The 19,104-nt window shown below is 32.5% G+C and overlaps 1 protein-coding gene across 2 annotated transcripts in view; it reads left to right on the top strand.

Annotated features, from left to right (window-relative positions):
- Positions 1–19,104, top strand: part of LOC107453201 (uncharacterized) — a 65,008-nt gene that overhangs the window by 2,982 nt on the left and 42,922 nt on the right. For both annotated transcript variants that reach the window (XM_071185915.2, XM_016069929.3), the window contains exons 2-6: positions 7,318–7,433; positions 11,207–11,448; positions 12,364–12,484; positions 17,163–17,254; positions 18,370–18,506. In XM_071185915.2, the coding sequence (XP_071042016.1) occupies positions 7,318–7,433; positions 11,207–11,448; positions 12,364–12,484; positions 17,163–17,254; positions 18,370–18,506 (708 nt within the window). The remainder of the gene's footprint in view (positions 1–7,317; positions 7,434–11,206; positions 11,449–12,363; positions 12,485–17,162; positions 17,255–18,369; positions 18,507–19,104) is intronic.

The following is a 19,104-nucleotide window of genomic DNA, read 5'->3' as shown; positions in this document are numbered from 1 at the left end:
GCAAAAAGGAGTTGAAATGAGGGCCTTATCAACACATATTAGTGTCCCACCCTTTGACCAATAATGAGTAATTACTCATTCCCTCTGACAGAAAATGCATATTGATCCCACTGACACCTTACAGGTGCATCATCTGCCTGAGTTGGAAACATCTGCTTGGTTTGCTTAGGAATGGGAAAGTGAGATAAAAGAAGAAAAAAAAAAAATGCTTATCGCTACATTCCCCTCTATAAATCGTTTTAAAAATCGGTGCATGTACACTGGTTATCATAAATTAAGGAAAAATCACAAAAATAGCGATAACTCTTTCAAAAGTAAGCCAAACCGTGCAAAATTTGCATATGTTGTCCACTAAGAGTAGCTGAGTAAAATTGCAATATGCAAATTAGTGGCGCTGCACTCGGCTTACGTCATCTGCCTGGAGCATAAAAGTCCAAGTTTGAGAGAAAGCACACAAATTTTACTGTGATTGCGACATTGAAAATCTGAGATAGCCAATTCGTAATAATGACCTCTAGGCATCATTTGCCTGAAGAACTACGATGGAGAGCCATCGGGAGACTAGAGGCAGGGCAGAGTCAATCAGAAGTGGCCAGATGGCTAAATGTGAGTCCATCTGTGGTTCATAGACTTTGGAGGCAATTTCAAACCACAGATTCGGCATCTAGGAGGTTCAGTCAAGGACGGCCAACTGTTACGACCAGTGCCGATGACCGATATTTGACATTAAGTGCACGCAGGAATAGAACCGCTACTCCGACACATCTTAGATCCTCTCTTGCTGCAGCCACCGGAAGGTTGGTGTCAACGTCAACTGTGCGCAGAAGGCTCCACGAAGGTGGTCTGTATGCGAGACGACCAGCCATTTGCGTGCCGCTCACATCACGCCATAGGAGAGACCGTTTGCAGTGGGCCCGACAACATGTCCACTGGACGTCAGATCAATGGAGGCCTGTTCTCTTTACGGATGAGTCCAGGTTTAGTCTAGAAAGTGACAGTAGACGTTATTTGATATGGAGAGAACCTGGGACCCGTTATCATCCATCAAACATCCGTGAAAGAGATGCATACGGAAGAGGCAGTGTCTGTGTTTGGGGAGGCATATCCTTAGGAGGGCGCACATACCTCCATGTCTTTCCAAGGGGAACCGTGAATGCTCAGGTTTATCGAGACAACATCCTTGATGCTTATGTGCGCCCATATGCCGGGGCAATTGGTGATTGCTTCCTGTTACAGGACGATAATGCAAGACCACACAGAGCTCGCATTGTTGATGATTATCTTCAACAGGAAACAATTACTCGCATGGAGTGACAAGCTTGATCCCCGGACTTGAATCCTATCGAGCACGTTTGGGATGCTCTAGGGAGGCGTGTATCTGCCATCAATCCGCCCCCTCAGACCCTTGCCACGCTTGCAACTGCTTTACAAGAGCAATGGCTCTCACTTCCTATTGAACTGATAGACCGCATAATTGAAAGCATCACACATCGCTGTTTGTGCTGTATTGCTTCTAGAGGCAATCATATTCCATATTAAAGGTACTTTTTCTATTGCAAACCGATACTTCCAATTTGTTTATTTTATACATGTGCTAATTTCTATACTACTATTAATGTCTGATAATTTCTTTTTATGTTGTTTAATACCTTACTATGTGTTGTATATTGTGGGTAAGTTTCATAAAATTCCATGTGTAATTTCTTGAGTTATCGCGATTTTTGTGAATTTTCCTTAATTTATGATAACCTGTGTATTTATTGAAGTAGAAATTTCAAAATTATTACAAAAAAAATTAAGAAAAAAATCAGTTGAAGACAGAAAAAAGTTCATTATATCCAACTTCCTCACTTTTTTGGTTCACTATATCCACAAAAAATAACATTATACGCAGGGCTTGAAAAAGCTCAGAAATTTTACCCGTCCCCGAGGACGGCTTGTCCAACAATGCACCCGTCCTCCGTTGAAACTAACCCGTCACTTTTAAATAAATAAAAATATAATTTTCTCCTAATTATTACAAACATTTATATAAATTGCACAATGAATTAATCGTTACTAGGATTACATTATTCAGTAATAAAAGAAATACTAGATTACTAATAGTAACCTAGTATTTCTTTTATGAAATAATTTATTTCTTTTATGAAATAATTAAAACGACAAAGGTCAAGTTATCTGGAATGTCAAGTTATCCGAGGGTACTGCGTTTTTTAAATGAATCAAATATGACGTTTGCCAGTTCCACAATCAAGCCAATGATTTACAGAGGTTTCTGAACAGAAATCTGAAAGGGGTTTTCCATTTAGGTAGATGTTCATAATTGCTTTTAAAGGTTCTTGTTCCAGACCAGTACGTATTGTGCTTTTTTGTAAGTTTATTGCTGCAAAGCCCGTTTCAACCGCTGCAGTACTCCCAGACAGAGAAAACATCAATATAAGCGCAGTATGTTGCTGTATTGTGGGTCATTTTGCTGTGTTGTAACTTACAAGACTCTTGTAAGATAACAAAAATTGAAAATGTATCACGAACATTAACGGGAAAATGGCCGTCCGCGCGGACGTCGGATGCGAGAAACTCGTTGTCCGCGGAGAATTTTTGACCGTCGAGGACGGGCTGTTTTTCGAGCCCTGATTATACGTGTATAGTAAGGCACGGGACCGAACATTTCGTCCACTATATCCAGGAGTTCACTATAAACCGTGTTCACTGTAGCGGGGTTTGAATACCTTCAAATTTTTCACCTCATTATAGATATATAATAAGAAAATTGACTTGAACCTAAAAAGGTATAAAGTCCCCCCCCCAGTAATAGTCAGACGAAATATCGTTCTGTTCATTTTATTGGTTTTCAAACAATTCCATGTTCATCATTAAGAGGATATAGCTAATCTGAAGAGCCAAAGTTTATTATTTTCTTTAAATTAATTGGTTCATAGAAGTACAAAACAGTCAAAAATGGAATAATTGATTGCTAACTTTGTATTCCAACTGCGAAAAATTCATATCCTTGCTGACATTAGGGCAGATATAGGGCATTATTGCAGATTTTTCGTCTTTGATACTCTATTTTATACATCAATTTATAAATTTAATTTCAAATGATTTCTTCTACTACTACAAATTTATGAATTAAGTACATATAAAATTGCTTGAATTAGTGGAAAAAAAAGTAAAAAGTGTTCGTACGGTCCTTAAAAATTGAAAAAGTGACAGTAAGATTAAGACAAAAATATATTCCAATAAGATAATATTCACCAATATTCTTAATATTTCGAAATAAATATATTCAGTCACGAAAATTTGAGTAAAGAATTTTTAATTTTAAATAGAATGTTCATTTTTAAATACAAAGGAAGGTAGGTACTTTATTTCCCTCGCACTAAAGTTGCACAATGGGCTATTGGCGACAGACTGGGATACATCCTTGGGGATGATCTGAAGACATGCCGTCGCAGTTTTCATGCTCTACAGAGGGTTTGGTTCCCCAGCTTTGGTAGCTCGAGTAGTCGAGCACTTTGCAGTAGAACGGTTTAACGAGGATTGATACCGCGCACCCTGGGTCTCCACGCAGGCTGATCAAAATGGTCCCCCACCCGCTTACGGACTGAAGCCAGTGATGCTCGACTTCAGTGTTCTACTGTGAGCCGTGTCTCTACGATCTGTCCGCTGCTGAATGCGAAAAGAAGACAAAGTTATAATAGTTGAGTGATAATATCGAATGTGATATTCAGATGTAATAAAATCACCAAATATTCTCGAACAAAGCTTACATCAAGTAACAAATGAGTATAGGGAAGTTTTAGCCAAATTTACTATTGCACAGAAACTAAAAATTGGGGGTACAATTTTAAAGCAAAGCATGCAACCAAATCGACTATATTCTTATAGAACTTGGTCATAGAAGTAACCTACTGGAGGCTCGATGCTTTAAAGCAGCAGGTTCCAAATGGTGTTTCGCAGAAAATTAGGGTTTCGTGTGTTAGAATTTTTTTACCGATAATTATTTTGAAATCTGTAACTTTGCTTGTACTATACTTTTTCAAACAACGTTGAAAGGTTATGTAGTAGATAACAAATAAAGTACGATATTGATAATATTTAGTAATTAAAACTTCACTAATATGAAGTAGTTTTAATATCGATTTTGAGGAAATAATTATCTTACGGTTCTTAGAATGATATGTGTACTGTAGAAAATTGCTCGATAGAATTAAATTTAGATTATTATGAGTTGGCCGGTAGCATTAGCAACATACCAAGTATGGCTGAATGCAGTTAAACTTTATTTTGATGGCATGAACTACAAAAAAAAGTGTTTTGATTAATTTAATAAAGTAAAACCACCGGGAAGGACAGCAAACGATAATAAGCAAAAAAATAATTATACTATTTTAGCTTTATTAATTGGATCGGTGTATATCTTTAGGTTTTGTGTTTGACTTTGATTCATTGTTTGATTTGCTTCAAATTTTTTCTTTTTGTTATTTATTCCGAGCGAAGAACGAATGTTCAGTTCTGAACAGAAAGTATATTTCTAATATGTTTTATCTAAAATATATTATTAATATATTTAAAATACACAAAATATATTACACTGCACAATAAAGGAAACAAAATATTTATATGTTTTGATCTCTCTCTAATAATTTTTCTGTTTAAAAAGATTCTTCTCGTGTATCAAATATGATAGTATAGTTTCATATTTTATCGTCTGCGTCAAAATTTAATAATTATTCCAGACATTTTTTGCTGTGGATTGTATTTGATAGATCAAAGCAACCGATAGTCATCTATGCACCTTTTACTTAAATTAATAAGGTCTCGTACTTACATCTGAATCCATAAGCAAGCATTCGTGCTGACCTAAGTATGTGCTTGTGCTTTGACTTCAGAACGTCATTTTTCTGAATACTAGCCCAAATTCAGAATGTGATGAGACAACGCCTCCAATTATTATACAAATATTTATAATAATATATGTTGAAACTTAAAACTATAATTAATAGTTTTGAGAACTTTTATTTCGTTCAGGGAGACCAAGAGAGATTTGATTTTTAAATTATTTAAGTTAATTACAGGTATCATAGATCTGTTCTTAAAATTCTAGAGAGCGCTCTTTAAGAGAATAAGAAGCAAACGCAGATATTGTAAATAATTAAGCATAATAGGAAGCTCTCTACATACAGAATAAGAAGCAAATTAATCACTTTTACCAGACAATTGTAAAGCATAAAAAGCAAAAAATTATTTTTACAACGTATTATTATTTCCTGTATCTTTATTTACTAATGGTTGAAAACAATTGAATTGAAATATACAAATGTTTGCTCCAATAAAATCAAAGTAATTTTAACTAAAAAAAATGAAAAAACTAAAGATAATAAGTCGAATAGTTCATGAGAAATGGAAACTCAAAAATGCGTCTTCAAAGTTGCGTAATAAACAAAAAATTAACATAGAGCAGTTCAAACTTTCAAGTTAACTATTAAGTTCATATTAGTGATACTGAATATTCTTTTCAGGCAAATTTATGAACAGTCTAATCAGCCCTACCACCTACTGGATTCAGGTTTTCCAGGCCAGTGCCAAAAAACTAATTTTCTTAAGTTACAGTTAAGTATTTTTGCCCAAGAAATTTTATTTAAAAAATATAACATTTCCATTTGAAAATAGAATCTTTGTAGAATTTTCATCTGAATACTAAATATTTATAGCATTTTCATCTCAATACAAAATCTTTAAAGCATTTCCATCTTAGGACAAAAGTTAGGCGAATAAGTACCAGAAAGTAATTTTTCTCTGCTTACAACAAAAAAAAAAAATTTGTATGCTAGCTTTACAGTGGATTAGTGTCAGATTCTACTTTAGTGTAATCCAAGTGAACATCCACATGAAAGGTGTTAAAACTTTTATGTTTTTTCAAATGTGAACAGAGCGCAAAATAAAATAAAACAAAAACACTCAGAATAACTTTTGATCAGATGTTCGGATTTTCATGTGCTAAGAATTAGTTTTATTAGATCGAGAGGGTGACCTTAAATTTTCTAATCAGTTAGTGCAGGCGATATTTTAAGTTACAAAATAAGACACAACGTACCTTTTCTCTGCACAAGTATAGCTTTTTTTGGGTTCCTTACCCTCAAAATGGGAGTTGAAGCCACATTCTGGTCCCAACAGTTGAGTCTGCAGAGCGGTCGCCTTCTTCCTACCACGCTCTACGTACCAGAGAAGTGGAGAGACATGGTATTCACTAGAGGGAATTTTAAAAACAATTATGACTAGGAATGTACTATTAAATGTATCATAAAATTAATATGGGATAAGAAATAAAAAAATAAAATGTAACAATAAATAAATAATATAAAATAAAATTTTACTTATCTGATCTTGTATATAAGGTTATTTCCTTCTTAAGCTGAAATTCTTACATGGTTGCTAATCTGTCACCGAGAAGTTAAATATTCGAAAATAAATTAAAAAGGGAAATAAAACTTGTAATTTTCTTGTTATTTAAAAAATATTCATTTTTTATGCCCGAAGTCTTGTCTGAATATATATTAGTTACCAAGAATTTAAAATGAATAAATAAGTTTTATTTTTTGTTCTATAAATGTACAATTTTCAAGCTAAATGGATTACGTGATTGTGTTATAGTTACTAAAATGTTAATTTGCAAACAAAAATTAATAAGTACATTATCCGTTTTTGAATATTCACCTAAGCCAAAAATCTTAATTTTGAATTTGTTATCGTGAAGTTAATTTGCCAAGAAATAAGACGCATATTGTCTTAAGAGGTCATTGTTAACGAAACATCAAATGTTGGGCCCTGAACTTCATGCAAACTGAATAAATGTCAGAACATTTACAATACATATAAAAACGTGTGGATAATATTAAACTGTAATTTAAAGGTGCGCTTACCGCCTAAGGCCACTCCCATGTGTAATTAAATTTTAAATGCGTAGGCAGGTCACGAGAAGTTTCGTGCTCTCATATTTACTCGTAGTTTTTGAAATCTTATATTAATGAATACTTTTGATGTCATTAAAGGTTAACGAACGATGATCGAATAATACTTTTTCAACTTTATCTCTCCTTTGGGACAGAATTTTTTATCACGATTACTGATGGGAATTTCAACACGTACGCTTTCAGTTAATTCAACTAATGCATTTTGTTACATTAGTTGATTTTGTTGCCTCTTCTGTATATTCATCTAGATTTCAATATTTTCTTTTTATCGCTTGAAGTAATATTGTAGTTTTTGGGAAAATATGTTGATTAAATGGTTTACACTGAATCACTTTTATAGACACTATTTTGAGCTATGAGAGAACGTTCTTGCCAAAGAAGAATGTTTTGAAATTTGGAGACAGCAACGTAGAAGAAACGGAGACAAAAGTAACAAAGAACATCATTTTATCAAAGGTAGTTTTCTGAAATATTCCATTTCATATTCTTTATATATTAATCCTATTTCAATGATTCACGTTTAATAAGTTTTACATTTTAATTTGTTTATATTATCGTTGTTGTGTCAAAAACGTTAAGTACTATTTTCCTTTCTTTATTTCAAATTTATTCTTAGTTTTAATTTTCAGTCCTATAGAGTGCGTTTGGGCGCAAATCCTTAGCTTTTAATAATTTTGATATTCAAAATTAGTTAATTTTTTTTCTCAGATTGTCAATCTCTTTTCCTCAAATCTGTTCCAAGTTCGTGTGTTGTAATAACTGCCATTTTTTACTACCATATTTATCATTAATCCACCAGCTTTTGCTTAAAATTTTTTATAAAGTAAAATTAAAATAAGAAAAATAAAATAACAGTTATAAATTAAAATTTGTTTTGGCATGTTGTTTATTTATTTTTACTCATTTAATGTTCGACCACTACAGTTTTGATATAATTTGCAAAGTAATATTCTAAATAGTACCCTAAAATAACAATGCTTAACTACCCATTTAACGAAATTAGGTGACTAAAAATTTATTTTTTTTGTGATTAAAAACTTATCTGACACAGCCGATTTTTACCAAATTATGGAAAAATTCATAAAATACAAATTGTGGCAAAATTCTCTGGAATCCAGGAAATAGCTTTGGGTAATTTTAAGCGAAATTTGAATTTTTTAGAAAAGGAATTTCATAGCTTCAGAATAAAAAAAAAGATTTTTACTTAATTAGTTTTATGCGTACATTCTTTCTTAAATTTTAAGATGGTTAATGTTGATATCTAATTTAAATTTCATTAAGTATAACACAATATGCGAACAATAAATATGCGATTTTGCATATCAGTCTTATAGTTTACACATTGAACAATTTATGCCTTCTAACGTAAAAAGTTATGCCGTATAAGAAGATTTTTATTTTTCCCATAAAAAACTTCTAACCATGTTTTACCATATTTTCATTTCTATTGTTAACTCCAGTCGCATAAACAACACTATTATTCTGCAATACCATGAAAAAATTCTGCAATTTATCTGCAGAGCATGCGATGAAATATTCGTTTTACGAAGCTGTGTTTGACCAGTTACACGTGTGGGTATCAGTGATCTTCTTCTTCTTCTTCTTAAAGTGCAAGTACACATTAACTAATATTTAAGTATTTATTCATTTATATATTTTTGAGTTTGACACAATTTGTTTTACAGCAGTGCAAATAATTGTATTCCGTGCTTTAGTTTTAAATTTATTAATTTAATTTAAAAACATCACAAAATAAGATTTGCAAATAATTCGTACGTATTTATTTATTGACTTCAAATTTAAAGTTCACCAGTGTAAACAATTTTGTTTAAGTATTTAGGCTGATCAAGTTAATTTTTTTTTCGATAAAGATGCAATAAAAACATTGAAAACAATAGAAATTTCATTGTAGTTTGATACCTCGTTCCTAAATTTTTGATAAAAAAATACAAGTCTTTAACTGTTTAAATTTCTTCTTTTTTTTTGTATGTTTATTCAGTATTTATGCCCCTTCTTGTGCCAGAACGCTATGTCGAATCGACATAGACTACAAGACGAAATTTCAACACCACTCCAAAAATTCGTTTAAAATTTTAATTAGTTTATTCAGGATAGATGCTTAAGAAATCATTTTTCGTATAAGTTTAGCATTAGCCATTACCAAATAAAACTTCAGATTTATTTAGTAATGGCCAAAAGTATTTTTTACTAACTCAGTGATTATAGTGAATGGCATGTGGCTTGGTGCTCTGTCACTGAATTTGTATTCCAATCTTAATAAAACATGTTGTTTCTGTAAATAGTTGTGTTTTAAAAGCATGTTTCCACAGAGCCTCAAAACAGAAAATGATAAGTATCGGAGAAAATTGCTCAGTTGTGATAAATTTAAACTTTCATGATAAGGCCTTGAGCAACAACATCATGCAAAACGATACTGAAAACGGTTTATTTTTAATGACATAAACTTCTAAAAAACATTATGCTCAATTTAATTAGTTAAAGCCATCATTTAGAGATAAGAAAATGGGAACATTCGGTGTTGTTGTTGGAGAAAAAAAAGCAAGAGTTGTGATTGTTTTTGTTTTTCAGTATAGCCATCTAGCCAAGAATTCGACCTCTGTCACATGAATACGTCATACCCGTTTATAGAGCGAACCCATTTATACAACCATTCATCCACAGATCGAGGATATTTAGTCGTGAACTAGAGAATGATAAATCTCGAATTCAGTACCTGCAGAGGTATATTTTGTTATTGGAACATGGAGGACTATGTGACACGACTGATTTAACGTGTACCAGTCACCATTTATTACACGGGGAGTCTTTTGCTGGCTGGATTAGAAATCGTGAGTTCAGCGCCCTGAAAATCAGACTCTCTGGGCCGATGGAAACATTTAACTTTATTAATTGTGTCTGCATGTGTCTTTCATTTAGAGCTGTGGAGTCTGTATGTTTGTAATGCACAGTGACAATAAAACTGGACACCCTGAATAACTTTTGATCTAATTATTGTATCTTCACGTTCTAGGACTCCATCTTAATAGCTAGAGGAGCTGATGTCAAGTATGCTAATTAATAAGCGCTGAAGATATTTTAAGTAACGAAATCTGAATACCTTATCTCTTTCTCTGAATACCTTATTTTCGATGGATTAGGATTTCTGACGCTCGAAACATAGTCGCCGCAATCTGAGAAATATAGTCCCCAAAGTTTGATCAAGAGAGTTATCCAAAGTTTGGAACACATTATTAATGTTGGTTTTCCTTTTTGCGTATTTCGCTTATGTCAAGAACTTTTCTAATACTTCTAAATTACGTTTATCTAAAGATAAATTCATGCAAAATAAATTTTTTATTTTACTTTGTTATGGTAGAAAACACTTTGAATATTAATGTACACAAGTGTCTTTACATCATTTAAATGAATATAAAATTACATGGCAAAATTGATTGAATTTCAAATAATTCAAATATTTAAAAATTGATTTCGCAGTAACTGTTCGACCGATTTCGCTCAAATTTTGTATTTCGCAATATAAAATTATCTTCTTTAAAATTATGCCAAAAAATCTACAGCTTAGAATTCCAAATTTTTTCGAACACTATTAAATAAAATGATTAAAAAATACGAAATACTAAATAAAGGTAATTTTTTGAATGGAATTATTTTTGAGCAAACGAATTTTATAAGTGGAAGCTGAAATTTTCTAATTCACTTAAAAAGTTTTCAGGATATAGCCGAAAAACGCAAAAAGGAAAATTAATATTAAGGGGTTAAAACTTTGGCCCGTTCTCCTGAGCAAACTATCAGAACTATATTTCCCAGATTACGGCTACGACCTATATTTTGGGAGATAAAAATACAAATCAGTTGAAAAAAGGTGTGTTTATTCTGAGAAAGTGCGTTTTAGTCTCTGAATTCGTAATTTAGTTTATTATCTGCACTTACTTATTAGCATATTTGAGATCTTCCTGTTGAGCCATTAAGATTGAGTCCTAGAACGTGAAGATCCGATCATTAGATCAAAAGTTTTCCAGAATGGTCCCTTTTTTTTAGCATTGTACATTAATGATACGGATTTATCTAATAATTTGATTAGTATTTTAATTCAACTATTTAATTGCTATTCTTAGCAACTGCTGATTATTTCACTGATTACAAGAATTTCAGCTTTATTATTTTTTTTTCTTTTATGCAACGTATTAATGCTCTTTTCATTGTGTTAGAGTTCTACAATGATGTCCAAAGATATTGAGATAAAAAGGAGAAACAGCAAAGTAAGGGAAGGAGGAAAAAACCTAATTGCAATACTGAAATGTATAGGCTTTATACTGTGCGTTACAGGTTTCTCCTATCAAGTCTCGGAATTCATGGTGCGATTTTATAGTCATCCGACAGTTGTAAACATCGATATCAATGAAACACCAAAATTTGTAGTACCTGCCCTAACGTTCTGCAATTTGAATCCGTAAGTATGATTATACTTCTATTTTACGGACCTATATACTTATTATACCTATAGAATGGTGTGAAGGGTAAATGAGAAGAAGCCTATATGCTTCTGCTGTGTAGACAAAAGGCATTATTCCCAATTCTTTTCCAATATTTCTCAATTTTTTTCCGAACTGAATCCAATCAGATAAAACATGAGTCAACAGGGCCAATCGTTACTGTTTCACATTGCTATCTGGACAAGTGAGGTATTGTGTTCTGTGAAATATTTTAAGCTTATTATAACGAACCCGAATTCGAGGTGATATGATAAATAGGTTATAACTAATTTTTGTGCCTAAAAAATAATGTCTTTTTATTTTCTTCTTATTTTTTTTAATTTCTTCTTATTTTCTTAATTCAGGGTAAAGCCTTTTCTGCTGATAATTCTTACACTTATAAATTGAAAGATAAGCAGCAAAGTTTATATATATATATGTGAAATAAAATATTTAAAAAAAAATTAAAAAAATGTATCTAATTTTTTTTCTTTTTCTAAACTTTTTTTTAAAATTTTCTTAAAAATATTTTATTTTAATAATTTTTCTTTCTCTCTTTACATTAATCTTTTTTATTTTCCATGTTTTAAAGTTTCCACAGAAATTTTTGTCAAGCACTCTTTCTTCTATGTTTGATATTCACCTTAAAAATCTTTTAATAATTTATCAAAAATCATTTTAGTATGTTTTTACCAAGGCTTGCTTAAATATTACAATTTCCCTGTAGGAAAATCATGAATGCTCACATGAAGAACAATATTTGTTTAAAACAAGAATAAAATTTAGTGGTACAGGTATTTAAGACGAATATTATCTGTGAATATATTAATAATGCATAATACATGAAGTTTAGAAGCTTTAAGATTTGTAAATGATGATTTCTTTTATTGTAGAATTCGCCGAAGCACATATTGTAATGAAAATCCCGACAACTGTGAAAAGCCAGCAGATATTCAGCAGTTCTGTTTAGATATGCCTCATTATTGCAGACAGGAAGACATGTCTCAGTTTCTGGTTGGTTAAAACTTTAATTAATTTCCCTAGTTTCTGTTTTCTCTGAAGCATTTTCCATAGTTTCCTTTGAAAGATTTGAATAATTAAATCTAATTTTTATCTTACTCATCAGCGTGCAGTAATGATTGAATAGGAAATATGGTTTTCAAAATATGTATGAAGAAAAAAAAAGGAAATCATATTTTATATTTTGATCCTTAGACACATTTCTAAAGTCAACATAATCACATTAATGTGACCACCCGTAATAAGTTAGAATAACCATCTTAGCAGAGTGGACTACTGCGAGACGTGCAAGTAGAGAGCCAATTGAGCAGGACGATTACTTGGCTGCTGAGCCATGCCGACTCCAGTGTTCTGGTAAGCTACGCTTACTTACGCTGTAGAGAATCTGAAGCATGAACAGCCGGTTCGAAGTGGTCCCATAGATTCTCGATTGGGTTTAAGTCTGATAAGTATGGTGGTTAGGAGAGAACGGTAAATTTATCTTAGTGCTATGCGAGCCACACACGTACATTTCGGAAATTCTAGTGTTGATCCATCGATCCTTCCACAATTATGAGAGCGTCCAGATTTGCGTGAACATTTCCTACACCAGAATGCTCCGTTCTCCTGCTTGGAACTTTCTGGCAGTTGTTACAGAATTTTTACTATATTCAAGAGTGTTATAGTATCGCTTAACTCTACTGTCCACCTGCTGGTAGATACTTGGGAATCATTTGTTTTGTGAATGGATCACTAATAATTGTTCATCTTCGAAATTAAGTATCAACAGACGCCAAAAAGTGTTTCACAACACCTCTTTATGTTGACTGTTCTTTCGAGATCAGTATGATTTTAAACAATGTGAAATTTCTTAAAGTAGTGTTTATCGGACATATGCTAGATAGGCTCCATGATGCCTCTGACCGCAAGAAAATTCGCAACAAAAAGGTATCTGATGTAAGATCCACCTTAGAAATTCTTAGGAAAACCAGAACGTGTTCCAACGAAGCTGATTAAACACAACATTTTTTGCAAGTAGGGAAAATCTTTCTGCCTCCCTCAAAAGTGAGGCACTTAAGATGGCCACTTGCAAATCTGGCCTGGACAGTCTGGGTTCTTCGGTCGCATTTTATGCCCAGAAGTGCACCGGGGGAGGTCCTATGATACCAGTGGTACCTAGGTGGTATCATCGGACTTAAGTACAGTTGTTTATTGCCTTAACTTTAGTATAACTTTTTTTAAACTTTTTTTATGCATAATTTTCCTTTTTAAGTGCATTTTTATGTCAAAAACGAAAGCAATGCGGGCTTTTCATGTAAACCCTTACATCCATTGACGTTCCTGTGAAGTTCTTCTCCTTCAAACTTTGGATTTTCACAGAGCGAGTAATAAGCTAGATCAGCGATTCTCAACCTGTGGGGCGCGCCCCCCTAGGGGGGCGCGAGCACACCAGAGGGGTGGCTCGAGAATATTCAAGAGAAAATATTATTTAAAAAAATTGATTAACTGGATGAAAGGAAAGCACGCATATGATAGAAAACAAAATACATTTTGACATATTTAATAACTTATTAAAGTGAAACAACTTATTAAATCAAAATTTAAGGTAGGAATAAGGCAAGGGTGGCTTTTTATAATTTTCTGATTAAGTCTGTGTATCTGAATTTTTTCTGTAACATCTTGCACCTATCTCTAATATATATCACGTATACTTTTAATTGTAAAATAAAATTTCACTTATTTAATAGTACAATTTTAAAATTTTATCTTCTACACCTATGGTTTCGCACAGGTTCCAAAGGTGAGCCATGTTTTGAAATCACTTTTTCACTTACTCGAATTATCTTTAGAAAAAACACTTGGACTGGCAAACTTCTTTTAAAAAGGCACTTTAAGTGTCTTGCTGGAAGGAACAAGTTTCGCGACTTTAAAAAAGATATTTGTTTTCAGAGTGTATAATTTGCTTATTGATTTTACTTTGCTAGTTCTTGTGTGAAGTCACTAGCGATTCTTTCACCCATTAGAATTAATCAAGAATTATTGAGTTAATTTTTTCAGAAGGATTAGCCAACAAGTTAGAGTTAAATAACCATACTAGAGTTAACTAACTAAACCCATAACTAATCTAAGAATACCCAAATTTGCAAGAAAATACCAGAATCGACCACAATAGCACTCATAACTACCACAAAAATAAAAAAAATACCTGATAAATGACTTTAAAATGCAAACAAAACGTAAAACTTGAAACAAAATATCGCAAAGTCTACTAAAGTGCAAAGAACGTCAAAATATTATAAAAATTTAAAAAGTACCAAAGTTCCACACTTGCTTAAAATGAAATAAATCAATTGGCATTTAATTCAAGCATTCCTTTTTGAGAAATAATATGCTACGTAATGATTCATAATTAACTCTTTTATAGATTTCACGTTTGCTTCCGAAGGTGGCCCGAGTGTCGCGCCACTTGGGAACATACATAAGGTCTCTCTTACCATTTGCACGACATAAAACTATTAATCTGATAGACTAATTCGAATTAAAGTAATGTGGTTAAAGAAAAAGAAATAAACTTTCAGAAAACATATTATAACTCAAAGTTCTGAGAATTTAAACACATTATCTTCTCACCTGGAAATTAGAACGGCAACTGCAAATAATTAAATCACTTCATACAATGGAGGCCATTCAAGGAAATATTTTCCAATTCAGCCTCGTGCATCTCAGATACAAGATTTACAATGCAGAAGGGACATCTTATGATTCAAAATAAATTTCATTTTACTTGGGGGGGGGGCTACGTTAGGAGCACTGGCCACCTTTGGCTTACCCACCTTACTTAATCAAACATACTAAATTTTTTAAAAAAAATAATAATTTTTAGTGACTTCCATGGGTCTGTCCTGCAGAGCAAAGTTTTTTGAGGTGAGGCTTAATATTAGAAATAGCCACTGTCAGTCCTGTTTTTATATTTAGCCGTGATCAATATTTTGTCTTCAAAGAAGCCACAGCAGAAAATCCAGTTTCACAAAGGTAGGATATTGAAAACGGTAATAGAATGCAAAATGCCCTTTGTTTCAGTGCAGAAAAATCCTCCTCCTGCCAAAATTCAAATAGTGATTTATTACTAAATTGCATTTCAGTTTCGCCACTTGTCGTGAAGTCTATGAATTTTTCTCCCTCATCAATTGAGAGTCCTTCGGGAGTCTTATGAAATGGATTCCTAACCCACTCGTAACTTGCTAGCAGTTTGTCATGAGCAGGAAAATACTTTTTAAAATTCTTTGCCAGCATGGCTAAATGATTTTCAATGGTTACAAACGTAACTTTCGTGTATTCTTCTTCAGCCTTATAAGTTTTACTACAATTATCCACATTTGCAAACATTGTTAGGTTTTTTTGCTTTAAATTTCTGCCCCACAATTCTAATTTTCTACAAAAAGCATTAACTTCATCACTCGTATCCAACATATGTGTATTTGCTCCTTGGAGTTTAAGATTCAAGTTATTTAATTTCTCGAATATGACGACCAAGTATCTCAATTTCATCACAAATAAACAATAGTGTAAATTCCCGGTTTCCGGTCTGTTATCTTCTAAGAAAATGACGATTTCTTCTCTTAATTCATGAGCACGTTTCAAAAATTTCTCACGTGATAAACATCTTGCCTCACAGTTAAATAGTAACTCTGACTGTACTGAACCCATGTCATTACAAAGAGCAGAAAAGATTCTAGATCTCAGGGTTCTCATTTTTATATAATTTGAAATGGTTACAACCGCAGTTAATACAATATTTAAACCAGGACGTATTTCTTTCGAACCCAAAGCTTCTCTGTGGATCATGCAATGTGTCCAGACGCATTGAGGCGATTTTTGTTTTACTAATGCTTGTATACTTTCGAACCTTCCGGATATTGAACAAGCATATTCCGATACATATTCCAGTGCATATTCCAATGCAATTTTTGCATTCTGTGTTTGCATCATTCATAACATCATTTAAAATAGCAAATAATGCTAGCTCTGTTGTTTTGAGTTCTATTGATTTGCAGAAAAGTAGTTCTACTACTGACATATTATCACAAAATCAAACATAGGCAATGAAATGAGCATCTTTATTAATATCTCTTGCTTCAAAGTTTATTGAAAACATTTTGTCACGCAACGTCGAGAAAAGCTGACACTACATTTTCAGCTGTATCACCAATTCGACGAGCAGCAGTATCATTTGAAAGAGGTATGGACTGTAATTGTTTTGAAAAATTAACTCCAAACATAGTTTCTACAATCTCAATTGCTGCTGATTTTTACTTTACTTTTGTTTTGGTAGTTAGTTAAAAATAATTTAAGGACAGAATTAAAAATACTCAACATACATTATTGTTGCATACATTTTACTGCAAGTGGGGGGAGGGGCGCGATGAAAGTTATGATCGAAAACTGGGCCGCGAATACTGAAAGGTTGAGAAACGCTGAGCTAGATATCTCCGTGATGTAGCAAACTGAAGTATGTTTAGATAAGAAATTTACAAGATGGCACGCAACTTCTTAATTTTTCTATCACAATTTAAGCCTTTTCAATTCCGTGAGAATTCTACTACGAATTTTAAAATATCTCATGTTAAAGGTTGTACAAAACTGAGAGAATGCCAAAAAAAAAACTAACTATGAAATTTTAATTTTCTTATAGATGCCTAAAAATCACATTTATTCAAGAATGACACTCGAAGAACTTGAAAAATATGGTCAAATCGAAACTGAGAGTTTCATACCTTATTTTTGGCAAGTATTGCTTTCTGAATGTTTGTAATCAAAGTCGTTTTTCTTAATGTTGACTGCGAAGCCAACGGTTGGAGGTTCGAATCACGCTCAGGGCATGGATGGGAAGAGTATCTGTGGCAGTATGGCATGAGTAAAGTTGCTCGCCTTCGTGACATAGGATATAAGGTGGTAACCAGGCAACACAAAGGACTTCAAGCACCTTCCACGGCATATTTTGGATTTCAGAAATACGAATCCGTTGAAAAAGAGTATGTTTCTTCAGAGAAAGCGCGATTTTGTGTCTAATGTCATTACTTAAAATATTGTTTGTTCTAATTAAATAGCTAATTTCAGGTCATGCCCTCGAACCATAAAGATAGAGTCCTAAGACGTACAAAATCCGATCATTAGATCAAAAGTAATTCAGGGTGGTTCTTTTTTTCGCGCACTGTACCTTAAATTAAATTTAAGCGTTATGCGATAATATTACAAGAATAGAGAGCATCGGATATTGGATTTTATCTTCTAAACAACTGTATAAGGAATGCGGTACACCGCACACATTTCTATAACAGCAAAAGAAATGAAAAATCAGATCCCGCTGACTCACTGCGCATGTCACATACTTGCCTGGTATTCTCTACATTTATGTGAAGATTAAGGGTTCGTTGTCTGATATCCCTCAGACAGAGTCATAACTTTCGATTATTAATAATAACCAAATGAGCCTTTAAAGTGAAATTAAAGTTACGTGAAAAAAGAATATGTTACTTTTTTTTAAAGGTCAGTTTAATTTTCTTTCTGAAGAAAAAACTGCTCTCTTATAAACCTCTTTTATTAATCTTAACCAGGGGCAGCAGTTTCAAGCATTTTTACCAGAAATGAAACAATATCCCGTTACCACCTAAATGTTTAACGCCTCAAGCGATCCCCTGAAAAAGACTACCAAATATTCATAATCAAACCACTAGTACATCACTAGATTCGTGTTTAGGACCCCTAGATTCCTTCATCTATTTTTTCAAACTTCAGAATATTGTTTCAATTTTAGTATTATTCGTATTTTTAAATTTACTTTATAATACGAAGTATTTTGATAATATTATAATTTTGTAATTGTCCCCTCTTTTTTTTAGGTTAGATAATAAAACTGAATCTGACTACTTTGAGCAAACATGGGAGCATCATAATGATTTTGATTTAGTGCCTTGTTTCAAGCTCTATAGTAGAGAAAACAGCAATGAAAGAGCAAAAATGGGTACATTTTTCCCACGTAAGTTAAATTTTCATTACATGAGATATAAGTAAAAAGTTATTAAATGAAGCAAAAATCATGTGCAAATCATATACCAATCAAGATAAAGCACATAATTATCAGAAGAATCTATTCACTTTATAAACACTGCCGACAATAAGCAAATCAAACTCAACGGAAATGGTAAAAAAATTTAAAATTATCTAAATTTAAAGTATGCATCGAAAAATTAAAAATATTAAAACACTCAATTGCGACTAATTAAAATATTTAAAAAGAGATAGACTTACGTTAAATTTATTTACACTAATTATGATCTAATTAATGGGTGCAAATTAATGTATAAATTTGGAAAAACGTAAAAACATTTTCAAAAACTGTCGAATCATTTATGAGGCATACGATTTCAGAAATACCAAAACCTGTTAAATTGTCACAAAAGAATTGGGAGAACGTAAAAAGTGATTATTTGGCAACCAACTGTATGTTTTACTAAAATCTTGTATTTCTCTATATTTCTTGTATTCCTCTGTATATTTGTATTCCTCTATATCCAGTTCATTCTAAATTGCAGAAAATGATTGGACGTATTTAGATGACAATTTTTATTCATGGC

The sequence above is a fragment of the Parasteatoda tepidariorum genome, chromosome 5 (genome assembly GCF_982258835.1).
Source record: "Parasteatoda tepidariorum strain Cologne lab strain chromosome 5, Ptep-v5.0, whole genome shotgun sequence".
Taxonomy (NCBI): domain Eukaryota; kingdom Metazoa; phylum Arthropoda; class Arachnida; order Araneae; family Theridiidae; genus Parasteatoda; species Parasteatoda tepidariorum.
The sequence above is the reverse complement of the archived record's forward strand: the minus strand, read 5'-3'. Positions and strand labels throughout refer to the sequence as shown.